At 40.6% G+C, this 21,482-nt stretch overlaps 2 protein-coding genes across 6 annotated transcripts in view; both read left to right on the top strand.

The window, feature by feature from the left end:
- The window catches only part of dock8 (dedicator of cytokinesis 8), a 54,852-nt gene extending 39,370 nt beyond the window's left edge, over positions 1 to 15,482 (top strand). For both annotated transcript variants that reach the window (XM_085425811.1, XM_085425813.1), the window contains exons 33-48: positions 78 to 165; positions 331 to 427; positions 1,464 to 1,598; positions 1,873 to 2,025; positions 4,129 to 4,287; positions 4,403 to 4,503; positions 5,618 to 5,810; positions 6,382 to 6,525; positions 6,813 to 6,944; positions 7,234 to 7,368; positions 7,795 to 7,884; positions 8,654 to 8,890; positions 8,996 to 9,139; positions 10,206 to 10,312; positions 12,388 to 12,558; positions 13,644 to 15,482. In XM_085425811.1, coding sequence (XP_085281937.1) covers positions 78 to 165; positions 331 to 427; positions 1,464 to 1,598; positions 1,873 to 2,025; positions 4,129 to 4,287; positions 4,403 to 4,503; positions 5,618 to 5,810; positions 6,382 to 6,525; positions 6,813 to 6,944; positions 7,234 to 7,368; positions 7,795 to 7,884; positions 8,654 to 8,890; positions 8,996 to 9,139; positions 10,206 to 10,312; positions 12,388 to 12,558; positions 13,644 to 13,695 — 2,138 coding nt within the window. In that variant the 3' untranslated portion in view covers positions 13,696 to 15,482. The remainder of the gene's footprint in view (positions 1 to 77; positions 166 to 330; positions 428 to 1,463; positions 1,599 to 1,872; positions 2,026 to 4,128; positions 4,288 to 4,402; positions 4,504 to 5,617; positions 5,811 to 6,381; positions 6,526 to 6,812; positions 6,945 to 7,233; positions 7,369 to 7,794; positions 7,885 to 8,653; positions 8,891 to 8,995; positions 9,140 to 10,205; positions 10,313 to 12,387; positions 12,559 to 13,643) is intronic.
- A 1,090-nt stretch (positions 15,483 to 16,572) lies between these two features.
- The window catches only part of aopep (aminopeptidase O (putative)), a 91,754-nt gene continuing 86,844 nt past the window's right edge, over positions 16,573 to 21,482 (top strand). For 3 of the 4 annotated variants that reach the window (XM_085425814.1, XM_085425816.1, XM_085425817.1), the window contains exons 1-4: positions 16,573 to 16,641; positions 17,731 to 18,497; positions 18,762 to 18,931; positions 21,221 to 21,473. In XM_085425814.1, coding sequence (XP_085281940.1) covers positions 17,767 to 18,497; positions 18,762 to 18,931; positions 21,221 to 21,473 — 1,154 coding nt within the window. In that variant the 5' untranslated portion in view covers positions 16,573 to 16,641; positions 17,731 to 17,766. Of the gene's footprint in view, positions 16,642 to 16,720; positions 16,874 to 17,730; positions 18,498 to 18,761; positions 18,932 to 21,220; positions 21,474 to 21,482 lie in introns of those variants that run through there. The other variant, XM_085425815.1, reaches the window with a different exon arrangement.

Consider the following 21,482-nt stretch of genomic DNA (forward strand, 5'->3'; position numbering starts at 1 on the left):
CAGTTTTAGTTTATAGTCTGCACAATAAGTGTACTTTTTTTTCTTCTTCTCATGCTCTGTTTTTATATACCACACAGGAACAGATAGGACCATGGGTCAGAGAGAGGTCCTCCGCTGGAGAAAGGATCTCACTCAGTGGCGACAGACCAATGACAGACAGGATAAGTATGTTGTAATCTTTGTGTCTCCTTCTCAGTTTTTTTCCCTTTAATTATTACCTCTTGATGCACCTGGATGTCTTCTTCTATGCCTTTCCCTTTCTCTCCTTTTTCTTTTCCTTCTTTCTTTTATATTTTTAATATTTGCCTCTCTTTCCTCATTTTCCATCAGGACTAAAGCTGAGTTGGACCAAGAAGCTCTGATCAGTGGGAACTTGGCCACTGAGTCAAACCTCATAGTGCTCGACCTGCTGGAGACAATTGTCCAGGTCAAAACTGTCTTAAATACCCTGAGTAACGTTAATGTGCATTTAATAAATACATTTGCAATCATTTTAGACTTACTATGCTACGTTGTCATTATATATTATCGCCAGCCACTTCACTAGTTACACCTTGCTAGTATTAGAACTGCCTGAACTCCTCGTGGTATAGATTCAACGACATGTTGGATACATTCCACAGATATTTTGACGTGATGGCATTACTCAGATTTCTCAGCTGCGTTCTGCAACATCCCAAAGGTGTTCTGTTGGCTTGAGTTCTGGTGACTGCAGAGGCCATTTCAGTGAACTTGCTCTCTTGTTCAAGAAACCAGCTAGAGATTATCTTAAATTTGTGACACGGCACATTATCCTGCTGGAAGCAGCCATCGGAAAATGGTCATAAAGGGATGGACATGATGAGCAGCAACAACTCAGGTTGACTGTGGCACGTAAACAATGCTCAGATGGTACTGAAGGGCACAAAGTGTGCCAAGAAAATATCCCCACACCATTACACCACCAGCAGCAGGGCGGATGCTTGCTTTCCGTGCTTTCGTGCCAAACTTGGGCCCTTACGAAAAATTGCTGTAGAGTAAAACAAGACTCATCAAACCAGTCAACATTTTCCAATTTTTTCCAATTCTTGTTGCTGTTGCCTCAGTTTCCTGTTCTCAGTTGACAGGAGTGGCACTGGGTGCCCATCTGCTTCAAAGTTCAATGTTGTTCATTTGGAGATGCTCTTCTGCATAGCTTGGTTGTAACAAGTGGTTATTTGAGTTACTTTTGCCTTCATATGACAAAGCAGTCTCACCATTCTCCTCTAGTAGAAGGTTAGTTAGTAGACAAGGGTACACGAGGGTATCCACTCTATGCAGCTTTAATGGTCTATCATAAACTTTTTACTCATCTGCTTGTTGTGTACTCTCTAGCTAAGAAGTTAAACTGGGACTTTTGTATTCATGTGATTTATTTATTTATTTATTTTTTCCCCAGTGTTTCCCTAGCGTATCATCTATTTTTCTCTCTGTCTCACATTCAGGCGGTGCCATTGGCTGATTGTAAGGACAGCGTAGTTGGCGGGGTGCTGAAGGTGTTACTCCACTCTCTCACCTGCAGCCAGAGTACCACTTTCCTCTCTCACACCTTCAGCACGCTCAGAGCACTTGTCGTCAAGGTAGTTTCATGATGACGTGTGTGTGTGTGTGTGTGTGTGTGTGTGTGTGTGTGTGTGTGTGTGTGTGTGTGTAGTTTCACTTTTTGAAAATTCAGGAGGTGGTGTGTGTGGGTTGGTCTGTTTAGATGAACACTATCTGTGTCTAAATTAAATGTTCTTATTTGTTTGTGTGGGTGGCCAACTGCTGATACAAGCCAGAATTATTTATGTATATATCTGTGTGTGTGGCTGTGTATATCATCGTGTGTGTGTGTGTGTGTGTGTGCGCGTGTAGTTTGGAGATCTGTTGTTTGAAGAGGAGGCGGAGCAGTGTGCAGACCTGTGCCAGAAGGTGCTTCAGTACTGCAGCAGCCCTGTGGATGAGAACAGAAGCCAGGCCTGTGCCACCCTCTATCTCATCATGAGATACAGCTACAGTAATGCCAGTGTAAGCGCACACATCACAGCAACATGTAATCACACAATATCCTATTTATGTGTTCTAGTGAGCAGTAAGGATGCATAGGAACGTCCACAAATCAAGAACTAGCCACGCACTACCCTTTTTAAGCTTTCAGAAAAAAATGCTTTTGTATCACTTTGAGCTGAAGTGCTCACACAAGTTCAGAATTGCTTTTTATACATGTTCTCATGAAGACACACAGAAGCAGGGAGTCACACAGATCTTATCCCATCTTCTGCTCTCTTCCCCTTCTGCTCAGCTTTAATGTCTTTTCCGTGTCTATTTTAAGCGTGCAGCAAGAAAGTTTCTGCTGAAGGATGTGTCTCTAAGTGGAAAGCAGAGAGATATGTCACTGTCTGCCTCCCCATGTTCCAACCCCTCTATAACTAATGACAGCAACTCTGTGTGTGTATTAACTGTGCGTGATTCACTGCATATGTGCGTGTGAATGTGTAAGTATTTGTGCCGAAAGACAGGAAAGGAGGAAAGTCATGACAGAGTCGGGGAAGTGTTGGTAACGGAGGTGAAGCAATGATAGGAGGGAATGAAAAGGACATGATTGAGAAAAGACAGATATGAAGGAAGGGAGGCAGAGGCTAGAGTATCTTCTTTCATTCTCCACGCTGGTTCGATAACTGCTGTTGCAGTCGATATTTCCTGTGTTTACAGTCTGTACACTTTAATGAAAGTCAGACTCCAGCCCGCACAGCACATGCACGCCCATGCACACACGCACAGCATCTCCAGTTTAAATGGAGTATTTCTCCTTTGCATGTCCCAGCGTATGTTTGTTTATGTGCTGTATACAGAGGGAGCTGTGATCTGAATTAGCGTAGCAGCCGAATGACTCATTGATGCAGAACTTACTCCCTACCTCTTTCATTGTTTATGTTTTTATCCCGTGATCTCCCCTCGTCATGTTCTCAGTCTGTCGTGACACTTTTTCCCTCCCTTGTTATTTTAGTTAATTTTAGACTGCTTTAAAAAGACAAAGAAAAAAAAAAGACAACTGCAGCCTTTTCCCCCTCACAAAACAGATAAATGTTGCTAAAACCGGCCCATTTATGGAGAGGTTAAAATGAGAACAAGAGGAAAAGGGGGCAGATGAGAAATACAATTACAAAGAAGGACAAAGAGGGTTATTTGTTGACTTAAGCTATCATTTAGGCTACTTCTCCGTACTTTTCTCTCATACGCACACACATGCACACACTGAGTTAGAGGGCAGTGATGGGTGGTTAGGCTCTGGCTCCATGCTCAGTTGAACAGAATGGGGCCGTAGAGATGATCCATGGGTGATTATGTCTCTGCTAATGGGAGATCATTTCCCGCTTAGCTGGTCATGCTGGAGATAGATGGGACTTCACACATACACGACCACATTCTGTCTCACACATACACACGGTCCTCTCTGCAGAAGATGGAAGGGTGTTTGTCACACCTGTTTTCTTGGACAGGTAGTGTGAAGGATGGAGAGACGAGGATAGGATAGGGAGGGGAGCGGGGGGGGAAACAGGGAGACTTTTGTGCAATCAGTATTTGCTCATGCTTGCTAATGGGGACTATTAATTCTTTCCAAGCGCATAGCAAAATATGTGCTGTAGCTCACTCATTGTGCTATTAAATGGTGATAACAAGAAAATGTTTCCAAAGACAAACTGCATATTATTAGGTATTACAGTGTAGTGGTTTACACAAGCAAAAAATCCCCGTTTAGTCCCAGGAGGAGACACATATCCCTTAGGGGTTGCTTCAGGAAGGGCAACCGGTGTTTACAAAAACAAAAAAAAAATCCACCTACCTCCTGCGGTGACCTCTTGTGAGTAAGGGAGCAGCCAGAAATGGCGTTTCCTTCTTAACTGTTGTAAAAAATGTTAGCGGTTTATTTTTTCCATGCAACTTGAAGGCAAAATGTAATCTTGCAGTTCCTGTTATGTTCTGTTCTGTTTTGTCACCAGTACTTCCCCTGCATGCTATAGAATAACTATGGAGAAAAAAGGTTTAATATTCTGGTCTGTGGAAATCCAGTATACACTTACAAACAGTGCAAAGCGTTAAACACATATTCACTGCGGTCTCTTCTGTCAGAATTTCTCGAGAGTCAAGATGCAGGTCACCATGTCTCTGGCCTCGCTGGTGGGCAAGTCTTCAGACTTCCAGGAGGAGTACTTAAGACGCTCTCTGCGCACCATCCTGGCCTATGCAGAGGAGGACACTGAGATGCAGAATACTCAGCTTCCCTCCCAGGTATAAAGTTATACGCACAGTCACACAGTTGAGCAGTTGCATTACTGATTTTGATTCATAACCTTAAGCCTGCTTTTCGATGTATGTCTGGGTTTTTTTTTTTTTCTTTTTACAGGTGGATGAGCTTCTAAGAAACCTGAACAGTATTTTATCCGACACAGTGAAGATGAGGGAGTTTCAGGAAGATCCTGAAATGCTCATGGACCTCATGTACAGGTAAGAAACCAAAAGCATCTGGTGTAAAAGGCATTCACTTGGTTTCTGTCTGTCTTCAGTGTCTTCCTCTTTGCATCCTACTCTATCATCATTTTCTCATCACTCTGTGGCTTTTCTCTGTGTTTCACCACTGTTTCCTATTTCTCTGTGGCCTGGATGTTTTGCCTCTATTTGCTGCCCTCGCTATGGTAACCATGTGGTAGCAGTTTAGTCTTCTGATCTGGCTTTGTGTATATGCAAATGCAAACAGTATGTGTGTCCGAGCGTGCATGCGTGTGAGAGAACACGAAGGGGAAACACTGAGACAGAGGTCATGTATGTGCTTTTGGTTATTTTGGCACTTCAGCGTGCTTCGCTGTCACCTATGGTCATTTATCATGCACCTTTCTATTTAGTTTTTGGTCTCGGTCACATGGCGAGTCTCTCATAGCTTTACAGACTGACCTGCTAGCTTTACACATATACCTCCAAGCTTTCTAGCACACATAGGTCATTGATGAGCAAAACATGTGGTCACCAGATGCTTGAATTAATTTGTAAATTTTGTAGGGTGATTTGCAAACATAAATAAATAAATAAATAAATAAACAGTGTTTTAGATTTAGTCTTCTTCTGTTTAGTCGATAATTTTCTGTTCTTCTCAAAAACAGGAAATTGTGTTCAGCGTTCATGTTCCCCATAAAACACAATAACCCACTAATGTTGCTGTGCTCACTCTCATGCTCACATTTTATTTTGAGAAATTTGTCTTTCACACATTGGCATTTATTTATATCTGTGCCACAGTTAAACTGATATTGCTTAAGACTATTATTTGATCTCCTTTTATGTAGTGTATTACACAAAAGTCATTATTTTCATACAGTACATTCATTTCCAACTTTTCTTTTTCTCTATTTGATTTCAAAATATTTTGACATAAATGCAGTCATTAAAATACACAGTTTATGCAGAACCTTATCTGCAGTGAGCCCATATCATTAACTACCACTTTTGCACTTGTTTGTCCAGCATGTGACGGTTTTCTGATACGGAGATTTTGATCTCAGATAGGCTTTTACCAGATGAATTAGGGGGGAAAATGATCCCTTCTCCCACTCCCATATCTCTCCAGGATAGCGAAAGGCTACCAGACGTCTCCTGACCTCCGCCTGACCTGGCTGCAGAACATGGCAGAGAAGCACAACAACAGGAAGTGTTACACGGAGTCTGCAATGTGTCTGGTGCACGCTGCCGCCCTGGTGGCTGAGTACCTCAGCATGCTGGAGGATCACAAGTACCTGCCTGTTGGCAGTGTCACCTTTCAGGTAGACCACACAAACATATACATACAGAAATAACAAGGAGATAATAAGTTTTTAGGACTGAAACACAGGAACATAAAATAAGCAGTCTTCATTTGTTTATTATGGCTGTTGGTTGTTCTGTTGAATGAAGGCAAACCTTCAAGTGCACAGCAAGAAAATCTCACATCTCCCCGTGGATTGCTTCCATATTTGGTTGTGTGTGTCCAGAGGGGGGAGCTGTACACTCATAACGTCAACATGTAAATATGATCCCCTGGTATATCTGCTTAACGCTGTGTCTTTGAAGATGAAGAGGAGAATAAAAAAGCAAATGTGCTCCCGTGGGAAGATGGGAACAGCCTGTTTCCCTCATCTGAAAACAAACAGTTATAACAGTCACAAAGTTGATTATGTTATTGATGAGCTGTGTTATACACAAGACCTCTGTGCTCAGGACAGTCTAACCTGCAGCAAGCCACTGATTGGATGGTCATTAAACGAGTTCCATTTCTCACCGCAGGACATCTTATTTTAAGCCGTGTTATTGATCATGTGATTAAATGAGTGATTAGCTGACGGATCTTCTCCTCAGAATATCTCCCCCAATGTGCTGGAGGAGTCTGCGGTGTCGGACGACATCCTGTCCCCGGATGAGGATGGGGTGTGCTCAGGTCGCTACTTCACGGAGAGCGGCCTGGTGGGATTGCTGGAACAGGCTGCTGAGCTCTTCAGCAATGTGAGACCATAAAACTGCACTAGTATTTGTGCTAACATAAAAAACCTGTAATGATTTTTTATCAAGGTTGGAGTAATTACTTTATAAAATTAGTATTATTAATGTGTTTTGTTTTTTTAAGCGGTAAATATCTACTTTGTTAATGCTAAAAAAAAAAAGCCAGCCTTTAAGGATGCTGTATAACTGAAACAGAGAAAATCTTTGCACTTTAACAATAAATGTTTATATTTTCTTAAAATATACTATACTCTGTGCTAAACAGCAGCTATGGCTGTCTTTCCCATCAGGGTGGTCTCTATGAGGCAGTAAATGAGGTCTACAAGATCATCATACCAATCCTAGAGGCACATAGAGATTTCAGAAAACTGGCGTCAACACATGACAAACTTCAGAGAGCCTTTGATAACATCATTCAGAAGGTAATGACAGAGGAGGTGCTGTGTCATTTATTTAGTTAAAGTGAAAATAAGAAAGATCGTAAGATGCTGTAGATAAAACATTTTAAAAATCATTTTGGTACATGTTCTTATTCAGTATTTAAATATGTGTTTTAAACATCCTTGAAAACAAAAAACTGCTGCAAATTTATTTTTGGCTTTTAATAAAACCTTCAAAGTCTTCTTTATAATTTAAAAAATCCACAAAGGATAATTGACACAACAGAAATATCTGATTAGTATTTATTTGAGTGTGTTTTCTTCCCTCCAGGGACATAAGAGGATGTTTGGAACTTATTTCCGAGTGGGCTTTTATGGGGCCAAGTTTGGTGATCTGGATGAACGGGAATTCATCTACAAAGAGCCTGGGATCACACATCTGCCTGAGATATCACACAGGCTGGAGGTATGTAAGAGGAAAATGTGTGCATGTGTAGGTATGAAATAAAGGATATGGTGCCTGGCTGGACTGGTGAGATCTGACGCTTGAGGCTTTAAGTGAGCAGAACGACAGAGTGAAAGATTCACAAATTGTACTTCAGTTTTGATGACATTTAGAGCGCCTGAAAGCTATCATTTGCATGCTAAAAGGTGAAAAGAGGAAAAAAAAGAAAGTAGTGGATGCATTGTCAGCTGCACTTGAGTCAAATTAGTGAATCAGTTCACGTTTAGTGTATTTCATGCTTTCGAGTGTTCTTTTAATGCTTTTTATTCTTTAAGGAGTAGCCACCAATCGCAATTTGTATTTGAGTAAAAATGATTCTGCACTTTTTAAAGACCATATATTATGAACTGTACTGTATATTAACGACACAATTTCTTGCATTCCTAGAACTTCTACAGTCAGTGCTTTGGAGATGACACACTGGTGATGATTAAGGACTCTACGCCAGTGGACAGAAAACAGCTCAACCCCAATAAGGTGAGTAACTGTTATGCCAAACAATCAACTGGTAAATGTTAATCTCTAAATGATCAAATACTAATTTTAGTAGCAAAAATCTCCCCTGAGGGCATTTTTTGCCAGGCTTGTAGTTGTGACACCTGTAAGGACACTGCACTGTGTATTTCTACAATATTGTTTCTCCAAAACTCTAAAACTGCAGTGGTATGTCTATAGCAGCGTTTCTGCACTCGAGGGTTTGCTCCACTTTCTAAAATTGCTAGGCGAGACAGAAAGCGTCGTGATAGATGAATGACAGGTTCCTCTCCTGCAGCCAAGCAGCCCGGAAACTAGCATGACTGCTCATTTGCAACCTTTCTCTTATGTTATTAAAATAGTTCAAGGAATTACAAACACTGAAAACGTTCGAGGTCCTAGAAAAGCCAGTCAGTTGTTGAATTGTCTTCATTTGAGATCAACAATGTGTAGATTAAAGATTCATCTGGAGTTTTCAGAGGCATCGACTCAAGCTGGACAGATCTGATTTGCATAAACTGGCCCAAATTTATGCAAATGACAAGTGGGAACTCAATTCCCTGTGTTTTAAACAGCAGCACAATGCAACCAGAATGCACTGCACGTAGACTATCAGCGAGAAATTATGGATTCTTTGGACACATACCAGAGTTTACTTTATTAGATATAAAAACAGACAATAAAACGCAGCTAAAGGCACACGTTCCTTAATCACGATAAGATGCTATTTTCATGAATAATAACTTAAGAAAACACTACCATTCCTCTCTAGGCGTATATCCAGATCACTTATGTGGAACCCTTCTTTGACGACTATGAGATGAAAGACCGACTGACAAACTTTGAAAAGAACTTTAACCTGCGGCGCTTCATGTACACCACACCCTTCACCAAGAGTGGGCGACCTCGGGGTGAACTCAATGAACAGTACAAGAGAAAGACCATCCTCACCACCATGCATGCTTTCCCCTATGTCAAGACCCGCATCAATGTCATTCAGAAAGAGGAGGTAAGTGCTGAATACACCTGGTGTGGAACACCTAGCAGCTATAACAGCAGCTATCACAGCTGCAGCAATACCCGTTGGCTATATTTACTCGTCTTGTATTTCCAGTTTGACTTGACGCCTATCGAGGTGGCCATAGAGGACATGCAGAAGAAGACCAGAGAGCTCGCGGTTGCCACACACAGAGAACAACCCGATGCTAAGATGTTACAGATGCTGCTACAGGGCTCTGTGGGAGCCACTGTTAACCAGGTAATGAGCATTTGGGGCCGTTCGGTAAATAAAGGCAGCGATGCCATTTTGCACTACTGTGTGTCTTCTCCTGTTATAGCAGAAATGATTGCGCTTAACCAAATGACAGCTGTTCTTCTTAAATGCCACTTTCTATCATGCATAATGTGATGGGGAAAATAACAGAGTGATTTACCTCCTATTTATGCTACCACATTTACAGTTTCCATTGTAGTCAAGGAGTGCAGGTGGGAGACATGGCAGTGATCACACATCAAAGCCCTCACCCCATCCGCAACCCTAATCCTTCCTTTGCTTTTCTCCTGATTTAGTTAAAACGTCAATTCAGGGCCCCTCTTCCTTTCATGTATCCGCTGCATGGCGTGCTGCACCGGAGGTCTCTTTGATCTGATAGCTTCCAGGTCCTGCCAGCATGGTGAATGTCGGTGTAATGACGAAGCAAGCTCTAGCGTCTCTGCTCGCCTTACTCTTTATCTTCCAGTGTCTAATCTGACAGGTCCCTTGCTCCAACCTGATGGTTGTATACATAACGCTAATGCTCTGCAGCTCAGTAAACATATAACTCTTGACTGTAATCAGTACAAGAGGCCGGGTTTCTGTGTGCGGGTCGGCAGCTCAGACCCAGGGCTGAGGCCCGGGCCCAGTGCATTTATGATTCTAATCAGAGCTGTTTAACTGCAGATACTGTGCGAGCGCGCTGCGGTTTTATGATGAATATAAGTTAGGATAACAAGATCTCATACTGGGCAAATGGGAGCCAAATGGAGAATGTATGCAGGGTTAGCAGTGACATTAGCTATACAGGAGGTAATCACAGCAGCTCCTTTCCTGATGGCTTCCTCGTGTTTTCAGTTCAGAATCGTAGCTCTTAGCTGCGTTTAGCCATTCAGGTAGTTGGTCATTTCCCCCAGTATGAATGAGGGGCTTTCTTATTCCTCCTTTGTTCACTTGCTGTCAAAACGCTTCCTCTCTTTCCTTCCTCCAGCCCCTCTTTGCTTTCTCTTTCTTCATCTCTCTGCTTCTTTGTTTTTGCTGATTGCCTTGTATCTCCGCCCCCTGTTTGTAGGGCCCGTTGGAGGTGGCCCAGGTCTTCTTGAATGAGATCCCAGCGGACCCAAAGCTCTTCCGTCACCACAACAAACTGCGCCTGTGTTTCAAAGAATTTATAATGAGGTAAGACGCTATCAAAGAATCACCACCTAGTGACAAAGGGTGAATAAATGGTGGTGAACAATGGGCACTGACTCAAGAGATTGAAGTATATAACAACATGTTAAAGAGATTTTCTTAGTAGGAAATGGAATGTATTTGTGAGATGTGACTTGGAAAGAGTGAAAGTCTTCTCCAGGATCTATATGCCTCTATTGTTGCCTGCGTAGGAAGATAAAAGTGCGCCACAAAGAAGCGAGAGTGAGAGATATCCTAAGATAAGATAAGATAAGATAACCTTTATTAGTCCCACACGTGGGAAATTTGTTTTGTCACAGCAGGAAGTGGACAGTGCAAAAGTTATGACGCAAAAATTAGAATACAATAAGAATAGATACAGTACACAGCTGTACAGAAACAGCCTGTCAGTCAAGATGAAGAGACTGAAGTGATAATCACAACTACATTTCCAACCAGATCACAGTTTAAATGAAGCAAAGAAGTAGGAGTAATGTGAATAATTATATATTATTTACATATTGAGACTATTTCCACTAAGCTGTTATTCTTCTAGCTAACTCTAGATTCATTATCACCAATAGTTTTAAAATATTTTCAATGATCACGACATAATTTGAACCATCATGCCCTACACGCTGCAGTGAGTCATGATAATTTTGTGCCGAGATTGTGTCATATCTGCACGTTGCAAAGTATTGGTGCGTGTGCTTGAGTTTGTTTGCTTTCATCTCATGGTTATTTGTTGTTTGCTTCCAAAAAATGGTGTCTTTCATTTTGTAACCTTCATATTACTTTCCACCTGCCTTAAATGTTACAAACAGATTTGCTGTAATTTCAGAAAGGTTTATTTTCTTTCCTAAATCCAGGTAAACAGGACTCACGGAACGCCAATTTTCTCAGCAGTGGCATTCTAATAAATCCACTTAGGAAAGCATTATTTTTCTAAGCTGGTCATCTTGTAATATTTAGTGTTGTATTATGTAGCTACATGAACTTCAAAGTATTTTTAAATGAGTTCTGTGGAGCTAAAAATTTAAAGAGAGGTTTCGGGGGATTTGTTGTTTCCTGGATTTGCTGATGTCCCACTCTGCCACATGCTCTGGTGTTGTTGCTGTCTAGTCCCATCCTGCATTTATAGATTTAGATCCTGTACACGCAGTAATGGTTAAAGAAGCCCATAGGCTTTTCTTGTTTTGTTTTGTTTTTTTGTTTTTTGTTTTCAATTCAGAAACCTAAACAGCCAAGCATATTTTCTTTTTTTCTTTTTTTCTTTTTTTCACAAACGGCGCTCACTTTGCAAATCATAAAACAAAATGAAGATGCCAAATGCTCATCTGAAGAGCTGTCTAAATAAGCCAAGCATTCAGATAAAGAGCTATACACCACCAGAAAATCCTGCACTCTTGTGAACTGTCATTAATGCTCATTACCCTGCTTATTTACTGTATACTGTTACATGACATTGCAGCTTCCATATTAACTTCATTAAAGGCTAAAAGATAAACATGTGTTTGCAATCATCCCCTTCCCTTGATTTCCTGCAGACTGCCCTGTATGTTGGCCATTATACATATCATGATAGAGTACTGTGGGTGCAACCCAGACTTGCCCTCTACTTGCACTTCAACTTAGACCCATTGTTCCCCCCCCCCCCCCGTTATAACAGAACATTGTCCCCTTCCCGGCACATGAGAAAAGAGGGGTTTAGAGTTCTTGCTTCTGCTGCTACTGTGATTTAAATCAGACTTCTGGATCGTTTGCATCGTAGCTCACATTCTAGCAGCGTTACTTGACAGAGCCAAATAGGTGGTCCCTGCAGTAGAGTATAAATTTGAGCTTATTTAGAGTTCTGGTTTGCAAAGGATTCAAATTCTGGTCAAGCAGTTACAGGACGGTGCTTAGCATACACAAGCACAGTGACTTGTAAAAAGATTGTTTCGTTTCATATTTTTGAAGCTCTTCTTGAGGTTACTGTATAATGATGATAATAATTTAAAAAAACAAAAAGCTTGAGGGGAAAACTCGATTCTTTTTTTCATTACAGCCAGTGAACTTACATGTCACTTTCTGTCCTGCAGGTGCGGTGAAGCAGTGGAGAAGAATAAGCACCTGATTGCATCAGATCAGAAGGAGTACCAGCAGGAGCTGAAGAAGAACTACAACCGCCTGAGAGAGAACCTAAGGCCAATGCTCGAGAGGAAGATTCCCGAACTCTATAAACCCATCATCAGGCCTCGGCTGGAGAACAGGTAAACAGAGCCACCGCACCAGACGGCTTTGACAAGGGAAACGGAGATGAGAAACACACATTGATCATTTTATCAGGCTGTGTCATCACTGAACCAAAGGGGAAGAGAGAATGAATTGATTACGTTTTTTCTAAATCAGACATCATGAGTGAGGATGGCTTTGACTGACAAACCAAGGACACTTCATGCTCAAACAATAGAGTCTTGTGGCTTAGTCACATTACAGTGAAAATACTGTAAGGCCACAACCTTCTTTGTAACTAGGAAAAATCGATGGTTGCACGGTGACTGCAGTGAACAAAACTGCGTTCGTTGCAATTAAATTGAAACTGTTGGGGTCTCCAACCACTGTTTCCCAGTATGACTGTAGCATTATTAATCACAGTCAAACTGTTTATCACCTGTTTTACTACAACACTAACCACTGAGATGATGCACTCCACCCAAAAGGGGTTCCACGGGTCAAATATGAAGCGAGCAGCATGGGTCACGATCGGGGTTTTTTTTTTTTTTTTTTTTGCAACCAGAAGAGTCACCCCCGTTTGAAAGAATGCATTAATGCATTTTGGTTTTGCCTTTAATTATAACTGGCAATTTCTATTTATTTTTAGATACAATGTGGATATGATTTCAGTAGGGTTACTTAATATTAGGAAGCTATTAAACTAGAATATATAAATATAACCGTGTTGTTGCTGGTTTTGTTTACTGCTATACACGTAACCACAGATGCATCGATTTATCTCCATAGTTTTTAAAAAGAGAGGGAAAAAAATATTACAAGTTGTGATAACTGTTATATCTTTCATGTAATTATCTTATATGTGACAGTGTCTAACACCCGAGCCTCGGTAAAAGAACACTAGCTAGTTGGTGTTGTGGAAAAAATATCTGCTGCTCTCGCTGTTATCTGGTAGAAATTTATGGTTAAGATTCAGGGTGTTTTTAGGTTGTGGGAAGTAAATGATTACCTTACATCTACGCACCTTCGCCTACTCACCATGACTGTTCCACCTCTTCTTCCTCATAATCATTCATTATCTTTTGTTTCTGTTTCCCCTCCCTCGTCCGCTGTCTTCTCGCAGGGATTCCTTCAAACGTCTAAGTTTCCGCAGAACTCAGGAGGAAAACTCCTGAGTGCTTCAGACAGGATGAGGAGGCTGTCACACAAGTGAGAGAAAAAGAGAAGATAAGATGAAAGAAGAGAGGGGGGGACAAGAAAAGGAACAGCAGGAGCAGTACGCCGTGTCAACAATGGAAGACTCGCGGTTTCTCAGTGATCTGGCAATGTGTATTAATGTTGGCTGCGTGTTCACTTTTATGATGTCAGGCTGTTTGTCAGAGGAGGGAAAGGCGAGTGAGCACATACAAAAATGGATGGTGGGGTGGGAATCACCGGCAAAGTGTAGCTTATTGAGCATTTCACTGTAAAATCTTCAGTTGCTGTGTTAATTTCCATTTTTGGATAACTTCAAGTCCTCAAAATGCTGCAAACACTTCCTCTGGGTCAGTAAACTAGCTCTCTTAGGTCCTTACTAATCCCAGGCCTTGTGTGTGTGTGTGTGTGTGTGTGTGTGTGTGTGTGTGTGTGTGTGTGTGTGTGTGTGTGTGTACCAATAATCCTCGTGTTCTGTGTATGTACATGTATATAGATGTATGTGAATGTCTGAACGAATGTGTGTTTATTTAGATTGTGTTTAGATTAGAAGCTTTTGGTGCCATACTGAAGTCACTTTGTACTCAGTGATGATAAATGATTCTGTTATGTGCTAAAGGGCCTCTGAAATTCCACTCTGGGCGTCTTATGCATGACATGTTCCAGTGTGAGCAGTGAGTGTAGATGGATTTTTGTGCACTGGAAAAATAGGTACAGATTCATGTGTTAACAGTTGAGGCCAGCCATGTACCTGGATATGTAGCTAACAGAAAAGTTTAACTTATCAAGAGTTTCATAGGCGACAGAAAGGCTTTTAAGGCTCTAAAACACACGTGGAATACACATAAAGTGTGCATTGTGGATATATTTGAAATATTACTTCAGATAATAACAAGATGTTTACAAAGTTGTTAAAACTATTTTGCGTTGTATTTTATGGAAATGTATTTTTAGATAAAATAACAGCAATAATGATACTAATTGGAAGTATATTATTCAGTTGGTGGGATTCAGTGACTGAGTTTACTGTACAATCTCAGTGTATGTTCCAACAGTTTCAGTTGCTCTCTGTAAGTAGACCGCGCTTCCTGCAATACACACAGTGCCAAATTCAATTCCTTATGTATTTACTGTGAGTGAGGAGTAGGTGAGGAACTTCAGCAGAAATGCAATAATGTAAAAAGTCACTCCACACGGATTTACTTTGCAAATTATGTTTACTCAGTATGTGAGAACACATTCCAGTGAAGAAATTTTATTACTGCTTGGAATATTAAATTGTGACAACTTGATTTTATGTGACATCATGAAACATTTCATCTAAATGATGTTATGTTGCAGGTCATTCTGTATTGCAGTGATGTAAATGCGCCTGGAGTTTCAAAAAATGGGTGTACATGTTTGTCAATGTGATTAATGCTCATGGAAATATTTGTTTCTAGGTACATATCTTATTTATTAGCTGCTGGGTGATTTGTTTTGTTGTTGTTGTTGTTGTTGTTTTTTTTGTGGGGTGGCTAAATAAAATGATAGCTATGCAGTATGCATCAGCTGTGAGCATTGATAAAAATGTATACCTATTTTTAAAACGTGTGCCACATTAGCGCTGTAAGATGTATTCATGGGATACACCCACTGAGACTGAGTTAATGTTTCATGGTTATCCTTTATGTTCGTACATATTTTTTGTTTTAATGTAGATCTTTTTCTTCCAATTGTCATACTTGCAATGCTGTTGAAGAACCTGAATAAAAATTAATATATGTCACCACTGTGTCCAATCACATTTTAATATAACTGAATTAAAATGCAAAAATACATGTATTACTAATAAGTAGACTATTTAAAGTTTGTTTTTGTTTTTTTAAGGTTCCTGTTAAGAGTCTTGAATATCTTGGATCAGTATCGTCGATACCACCCTGAATATTAATTGGTATCGGATCGGAAAGGAAATCAGTGGTATCGCACATCACTACTATAAACCCTAAAGATGGTTATGTGGGAAAATCAACAGTTTCTGAAATACTCAGACCAGCCCATCTGGCACCAACAACCATGCCACGGTCAGTTACTTAAATAACTTTTCTTCCACATTCTGATGTTCAGTTTTAACTTTAGGAGGTCATCTGGACTATGTCTACACACTTAAAGGCATTGAGCTGCAGCTGTCTGACTTACTAATTAAATATTTGCATTATTAACCGGTTGAACAGATGTACCTAATGAAGTAAGTAATGATTGTACAGTATTTGTGAAATTATATAAATGTTCCTATTCATTTTTTTGGCGTCCTTTGTCTCAAAATAAAATAAAAATAGAACAAATAGGGGACTAAATAAAACTAAATGTTTAGAAGTAGACAAAAAAATAAAGAAACAAATAAATGCAATAATTACATTGAAGAGTATCCCCAGGTTGCAATTTAACTGAAGCTAAAACTGAACAGGAAGTAAAATTACACACACTGGCAACTTTATTAGGTATACAGTTTCATCTGCCTGATACTAATTATTGAATTAGCCAGTCACATAGCAGCAACTGTACGCATTTAGACATGCAGACATGGTCAACACAATCTGCTTAAGTTTAAAGCGAGCATCAGAATGGGGAAGAAAGGTGACTGTGGACTTTTCACATCCGCTCCAGCTGTTCTTGCACCTGGTACTTCTCTACTTTCTCGTTCTCATTCATTCTTTTTGATATCATATATCAGAATGTATATATTAATTCTAAAAAAGCATTTTAATCGTTACTTCCGTAGTTATCATAAAAAATAAATAACGTGCAGCGCTCGAGAGAGCGGGGAGGATTCAGGTGAAGGACTACAATCCGCTGCCGTCGCACTAATGTGACGACATCAACGCTCGACTCGCACAGGACGGATACAGCTTTGTTGTAGAACAAACGAGAGCTTGTGATGCTCAGCGGTATGTTACCAGCTGTTTTGTACAAATATTAGTAAATACGCTGTTATCCACAGCGAAGCCGGTTATTTGTGGCGACACCGTCGCTGCGGTTGAACCGCAGACTGTTTAATGACAGAGACCTGTGATGGCAAGTTAGCCGAACTCCTTCATGTCAGTCAGCCAGCTTCACACTTTAGTGAATTTTAAAACTTCAGATGTTCATTTACGTCGTGCGGCGTTTGGAAACACTGAGGTGAAGACCTTCGTTTCCTGTGCTGACCGAAAGTTTCTGTTTTATGTTTTCTCACACTTTAGCCTGTGATTAAAAGAAAGGAAAACCCTGGTCGAAGTTGAGCAGTATTGTGACTTGCCTGCAAGCCCTGCTCTGCCTCCAAGAACACAACTTAATCACTTTTAACTGTGTGACAGCTATCTGGCATTCACTTCCGCCCACTGCTACATAATTCCTATACCCTTAGAGCAACACTCAAGTTTTCTTTCCTTGGTAACAGTAAACAGACACTAATTTTATTAACAAGCTGCACGAGCTTAATAAAAGAGTGGTCACATAGATCAGAGTTGGCTGTTGTTGTCCAATCTTTTACAGTTATGGAAGATATGTTTTTCTCCATCCTGTTGCTCAAGATATCATGTTTCTCAGTGCTCATAATTTTATAAACTGCACTGAATAAGCTCTGAGGGTTTCTCACTGTAAATAGTAATTGCACCTCTGTCGTGCCAAGCCTCCCTCCAGCCCCAAGCAGGCTAAATAGAAGGACTGACAGGAAAAATAAAAGCAGGAGAGCTTTAATATAGGTTTCTGCAGATAGTTAGCTGTTACTGTCTGTGTGTTGAGTTTTTTTTTAACTTGTACTGCTTTGTTAACACACATCAAAATTGGATCATGAAATTGTTTTCCTGTTTGAAAGTCGTTTCATTGTGGAATGTGGGCATGTGTAGAGTTCATTGGAGTTAAATGCAGCTGTAGCCTGCAGTCACCATGATGGTGTATTCACATCATAGTTTATGCACAGACAAAAATGAGTTAGATTTTTTCCTCAGATTCTCAGTCAGTGTGGGTTAGTTTTTTTTCTGTTTCCTCTGTTTCAGCTATCTTATACTCAACTTTGATGTCCTTGGTGTAACATGGACCCAGATGGGGACCTAAACCCTGACACGAATGACCTTCCGCTTCGAGCGAATACTAACCACATACTGGTCAGGCATTATGTCCTGGACCTTACTGTTCACTTTGACAGTAAGGTCATCAGTGGTAGTATTGTTCTGTTCCTGGAGCCTCGTTCGGGAGTGAGGACTGAGGCTGGAGGAAGTCAGGATGGTTTTACATCCAAATACAAGGAGGTGGATGCTCTGGAGGATGGTAAAAAAGAGCTTGAAACGACTACAACAAAGGTGGTGAAGATGTGTGGTGATGCAGAAAGTATTCAGTCTTCAAGTCTGTGGCACACTACAAGTGGTGGTGAGTTCACCTTAGTGTTGGACTGCTGTGATCTTGACGTGTCAAAGGTCGAAGAGGTGGACGTCACCTCTGTGGCAGCCATGTTAAGCCGCTTTCCAGAGGTAACATCTAAAAAGTCAGGGGATGTTTCAAGGAAGCCACAGGCAGCTTTTATTCAGAACCTCATCTCCATGCCCTCCAGCCAGTGGAGGCAGCAGCATCAGCTCTTTTCACTGTGTGGCCGTGCCCCCGGTGCTCAGGATGGAAGCACACTGCAGTTCCATAGAGACCGATGGAGTCTACAGGTGAGGAAAAATGGAGTCACATCACCTCAGGAGTTCCCTTGTGCTCTCAGGATCTGTTATGAGACGAAACCAGCAGGAGGTTCAGTGCGGTGGACCAAAGATCAGGACAACAGGTTTGTTTCAGGATGCAAATCATCTGAATTATTCCATTAAAGATTGGCACATTATTTAAAAAAAGCAACAACTGGCAACTGGCATAAAATCTGCTCTGTTCAAAGTTACTGTGTAAGATACAAATTAATTCATTCACAAAAACACACCTCGGGCTATTTTATTCTCTCCTGTGTGGGGTATGCCTTACTTATGTCTGTGTTTCTATGTGCATTTGGGCATTGAAGTGAGGGTTGTTTATAGTTTACCATTGTTTACCCTTCCAGGGTGTGTGTCTACACCGCCGGTTCTCCCATCAACAACCGAGCCCTCTTCCCCTGCCAGGAGCCGCCTGTTGCCATGTCAACATGGCAGGCAACAGTACGGGCCCCCAGTGAGTGCGTGGTTTTGATGAGTGGGGAGGAGCAGGCAGTACCTGCTGAAGATGGGGACACACGTAAGCTTTTCAAAAACCTCAATTGTATATGTATTTCTTTGTTTTATATATATATATATATATATATATATGTGTGTGTGTGTACATTTGTAAACTTTTGAATATTACACAAATTTATTGACTACTAAACTGAAAAGAAGAGATTGGTATTAGATTTCATTACTTGGAATAAATGGGTCTGTAGTGTCCAGTGTTGAAGCTAAAAGCTATTATGGGAGCATGGACTATTGATGTGTTTGAGAGATTGGATTTGTTGGGTTAAATAAAAAGGGTACGTGTGCACCAAAGTATCGGCTGAAAGCTGGTACCAGCCATTATCAGCCTAATTCCCAAATAAGATAACATTTACCGATTGCCCACGTTTATCTGCGTGTCACCTCCAGTTTGAGCTGGCTAAGTCTTCAGATAGTGTGACAGTGAAGCTTTTAAAATGGCTTAGCTATGTATTTATTTATTTTTTGTCTGCCAGGCACAAAAAATAGGAATAAATAAAAACATAAACAAATAAACAGAAAAAAATCAGCCTAATGCTTTTTAAAAAACAACAACATCAATATCAGTGCTTCGAGAAAAGAGAGCATTGTTGAGGAGTACGAACTGCACTGAAAAAGGTCTTTGTATTTTATTGGAATCAGTAGAGAACATTTTTCAATAAATACAAATACAAACCTTTTAGAGCTCCACATTTCAGATTGGGTCAGTAATTCAAATATGTATGATGTCAGCATCTGTTCCAAACAAACCAGTGAGAACAGAGAAGGTTTACAATAAAGGATATGCTGTGCAAAAGCTCACAAAAGAAGTAGATGTAGTTATTAATGGGAAAATGTGTAAACATAAATGTAAATACGGTATATAAGGGAAAAACAGAGTTTGTGCAATTCTAATGAGACTGAAATCAATATTTGGTATGACCACCTCTTTATTCTTTATCACAGCCTGAACTCTCTTGGGCAATCTTTCTTGTAATTTCTTTAAGGAGTCTTCAGGAATAGTTCTTGAATGACATTCAAAGCTTTTCTTTGGATGTGTGCCTTTTTTTTAATCCGTTCTCCATTGAGATGATCCAACGCTGCTTCAGTAATGTTGAGGTCCGGGCTCTGGGGATTCCATCCATGGCTGATGGTGTTCCATTGTATTTTTTTCTCTCCTTTGTATGCTTTTACTGCATTAGCAGTGTGTTTGGGATCATTGCCATGCTGAAAAATGAAGCTGTTGCCAATCAGATTCTTTCCAGATGGTATTGGATGGTGGATCGAAATCTGATGGTTGTACTGCATTCATTATCAGGATCCCCAACATCACTGGCTGAAATGGAGTGGCAAACCATGACAGAGCCTCCACTGTGTTTTACAGATGGCTGTCAAGACCTCTCTCCTGACTTCCTTTACAATTTGTAACTTAGCATACATCAGCCCTTTCTTCCTGTTGCCCTTTCTTAACAGCCACCCTGTGCCCATTTATGATGAGTCTCAGATCCCGCGTCAGGTCTTTGTTGGGGTTTTTTTCTTTTTCCTAGTTATTAAGGATATGACTTTCAGATACTCTTCATCTTTTTCCTAGCTTCAACTAAATAAAGTGGAACAAATTATGTGGTTTTGCAACAAGCTGCTGGTAACAAAGAGTCTAAAAATAAAATTTAAAATTGGGTTCTTGGTAGGTTGTCTGTTGTGTAGACATAACATTGATTCATTCCTTGAGTTTGGTGCTTTTTTTATTCTTGAATGATTCATAGGTCAGTGTTAAGTGGCGTAAACAAAAAAGCATTCCTCTGAAATAGTGAGGTTCAAGGACTGGAAATTAGGAAATGTGCGAAAAAGCAGCCAGTATTCAAACAACCTTTGAAAGACATTCAGAAAGACTGGAGAACTATTACTTATGACTATTTAAAAAAATTAGAAGAATGTCTCTTTTCTTGGAAACAAAATAAAGAAATATGGCTCAATATTTTTGCAAAGTACTGTGAGTTTACTTATAATAGAAGTAACAGTTTCCAGACTGAGATAATTCTCTGGCTGCCTTTCAAGATTTTAATAACTTTCACATCATCTGAAAGGTGGACATGAGAATTGTGTCACTCTGTACCGATGGGTGGGACTAGAAAGAAATAAAATGTCAAAGATAAACACATCAGATTGGACAGTGTAGTAAAAGCAAAATGGCATTTCAGTTCAGATTTTTCTTCTGTTTCTTTCTCCATGCTGCCAGTCGTCTAAACTCTTTACTACTTCTGTACCTTTGACATTTTTATTTTCTCTCTCTGGCACTTCTTTGGCATTTTCTCTGCAGATTTCTTAACGTGGAATTACTATGTTACAATGCCCATGCCCGCTTCCACCTTCACTTTGGCAGTGGGTCACTGGCAACAAGTCACAGCAGAAATCCCCCCAGAGCTGGAAAAAGGGGTGAGGGACGGGACAGACTGTGGCAAGACTGCCAAACTTGGGCCTGAGTATGGGCAGTGGACTGAGGCTGAGCGTGTGTCTAGACTTGGAAGTTCTTCAAGTGAAGTAGTAAAGGGCTCTCCTCTCCAGACTGGCAGGTATTTTAT

This window comes from Rhamphochromis longiceps, linkage group LG12 (genome assembly GCF_057381845.1).
Source record: "Rhamphochromis longiceps isolate RC_006_pf linkage group LG12, R_longiceps_female_GT1.1, whole genome shotgun sequence".
Lineage (NCBI taxonomy): Eukaryota > Metazoa > Chordata > Actinopteri > Cichliformes > Cichlidae > Rhamphochromis > Rhamphochromis longiceps.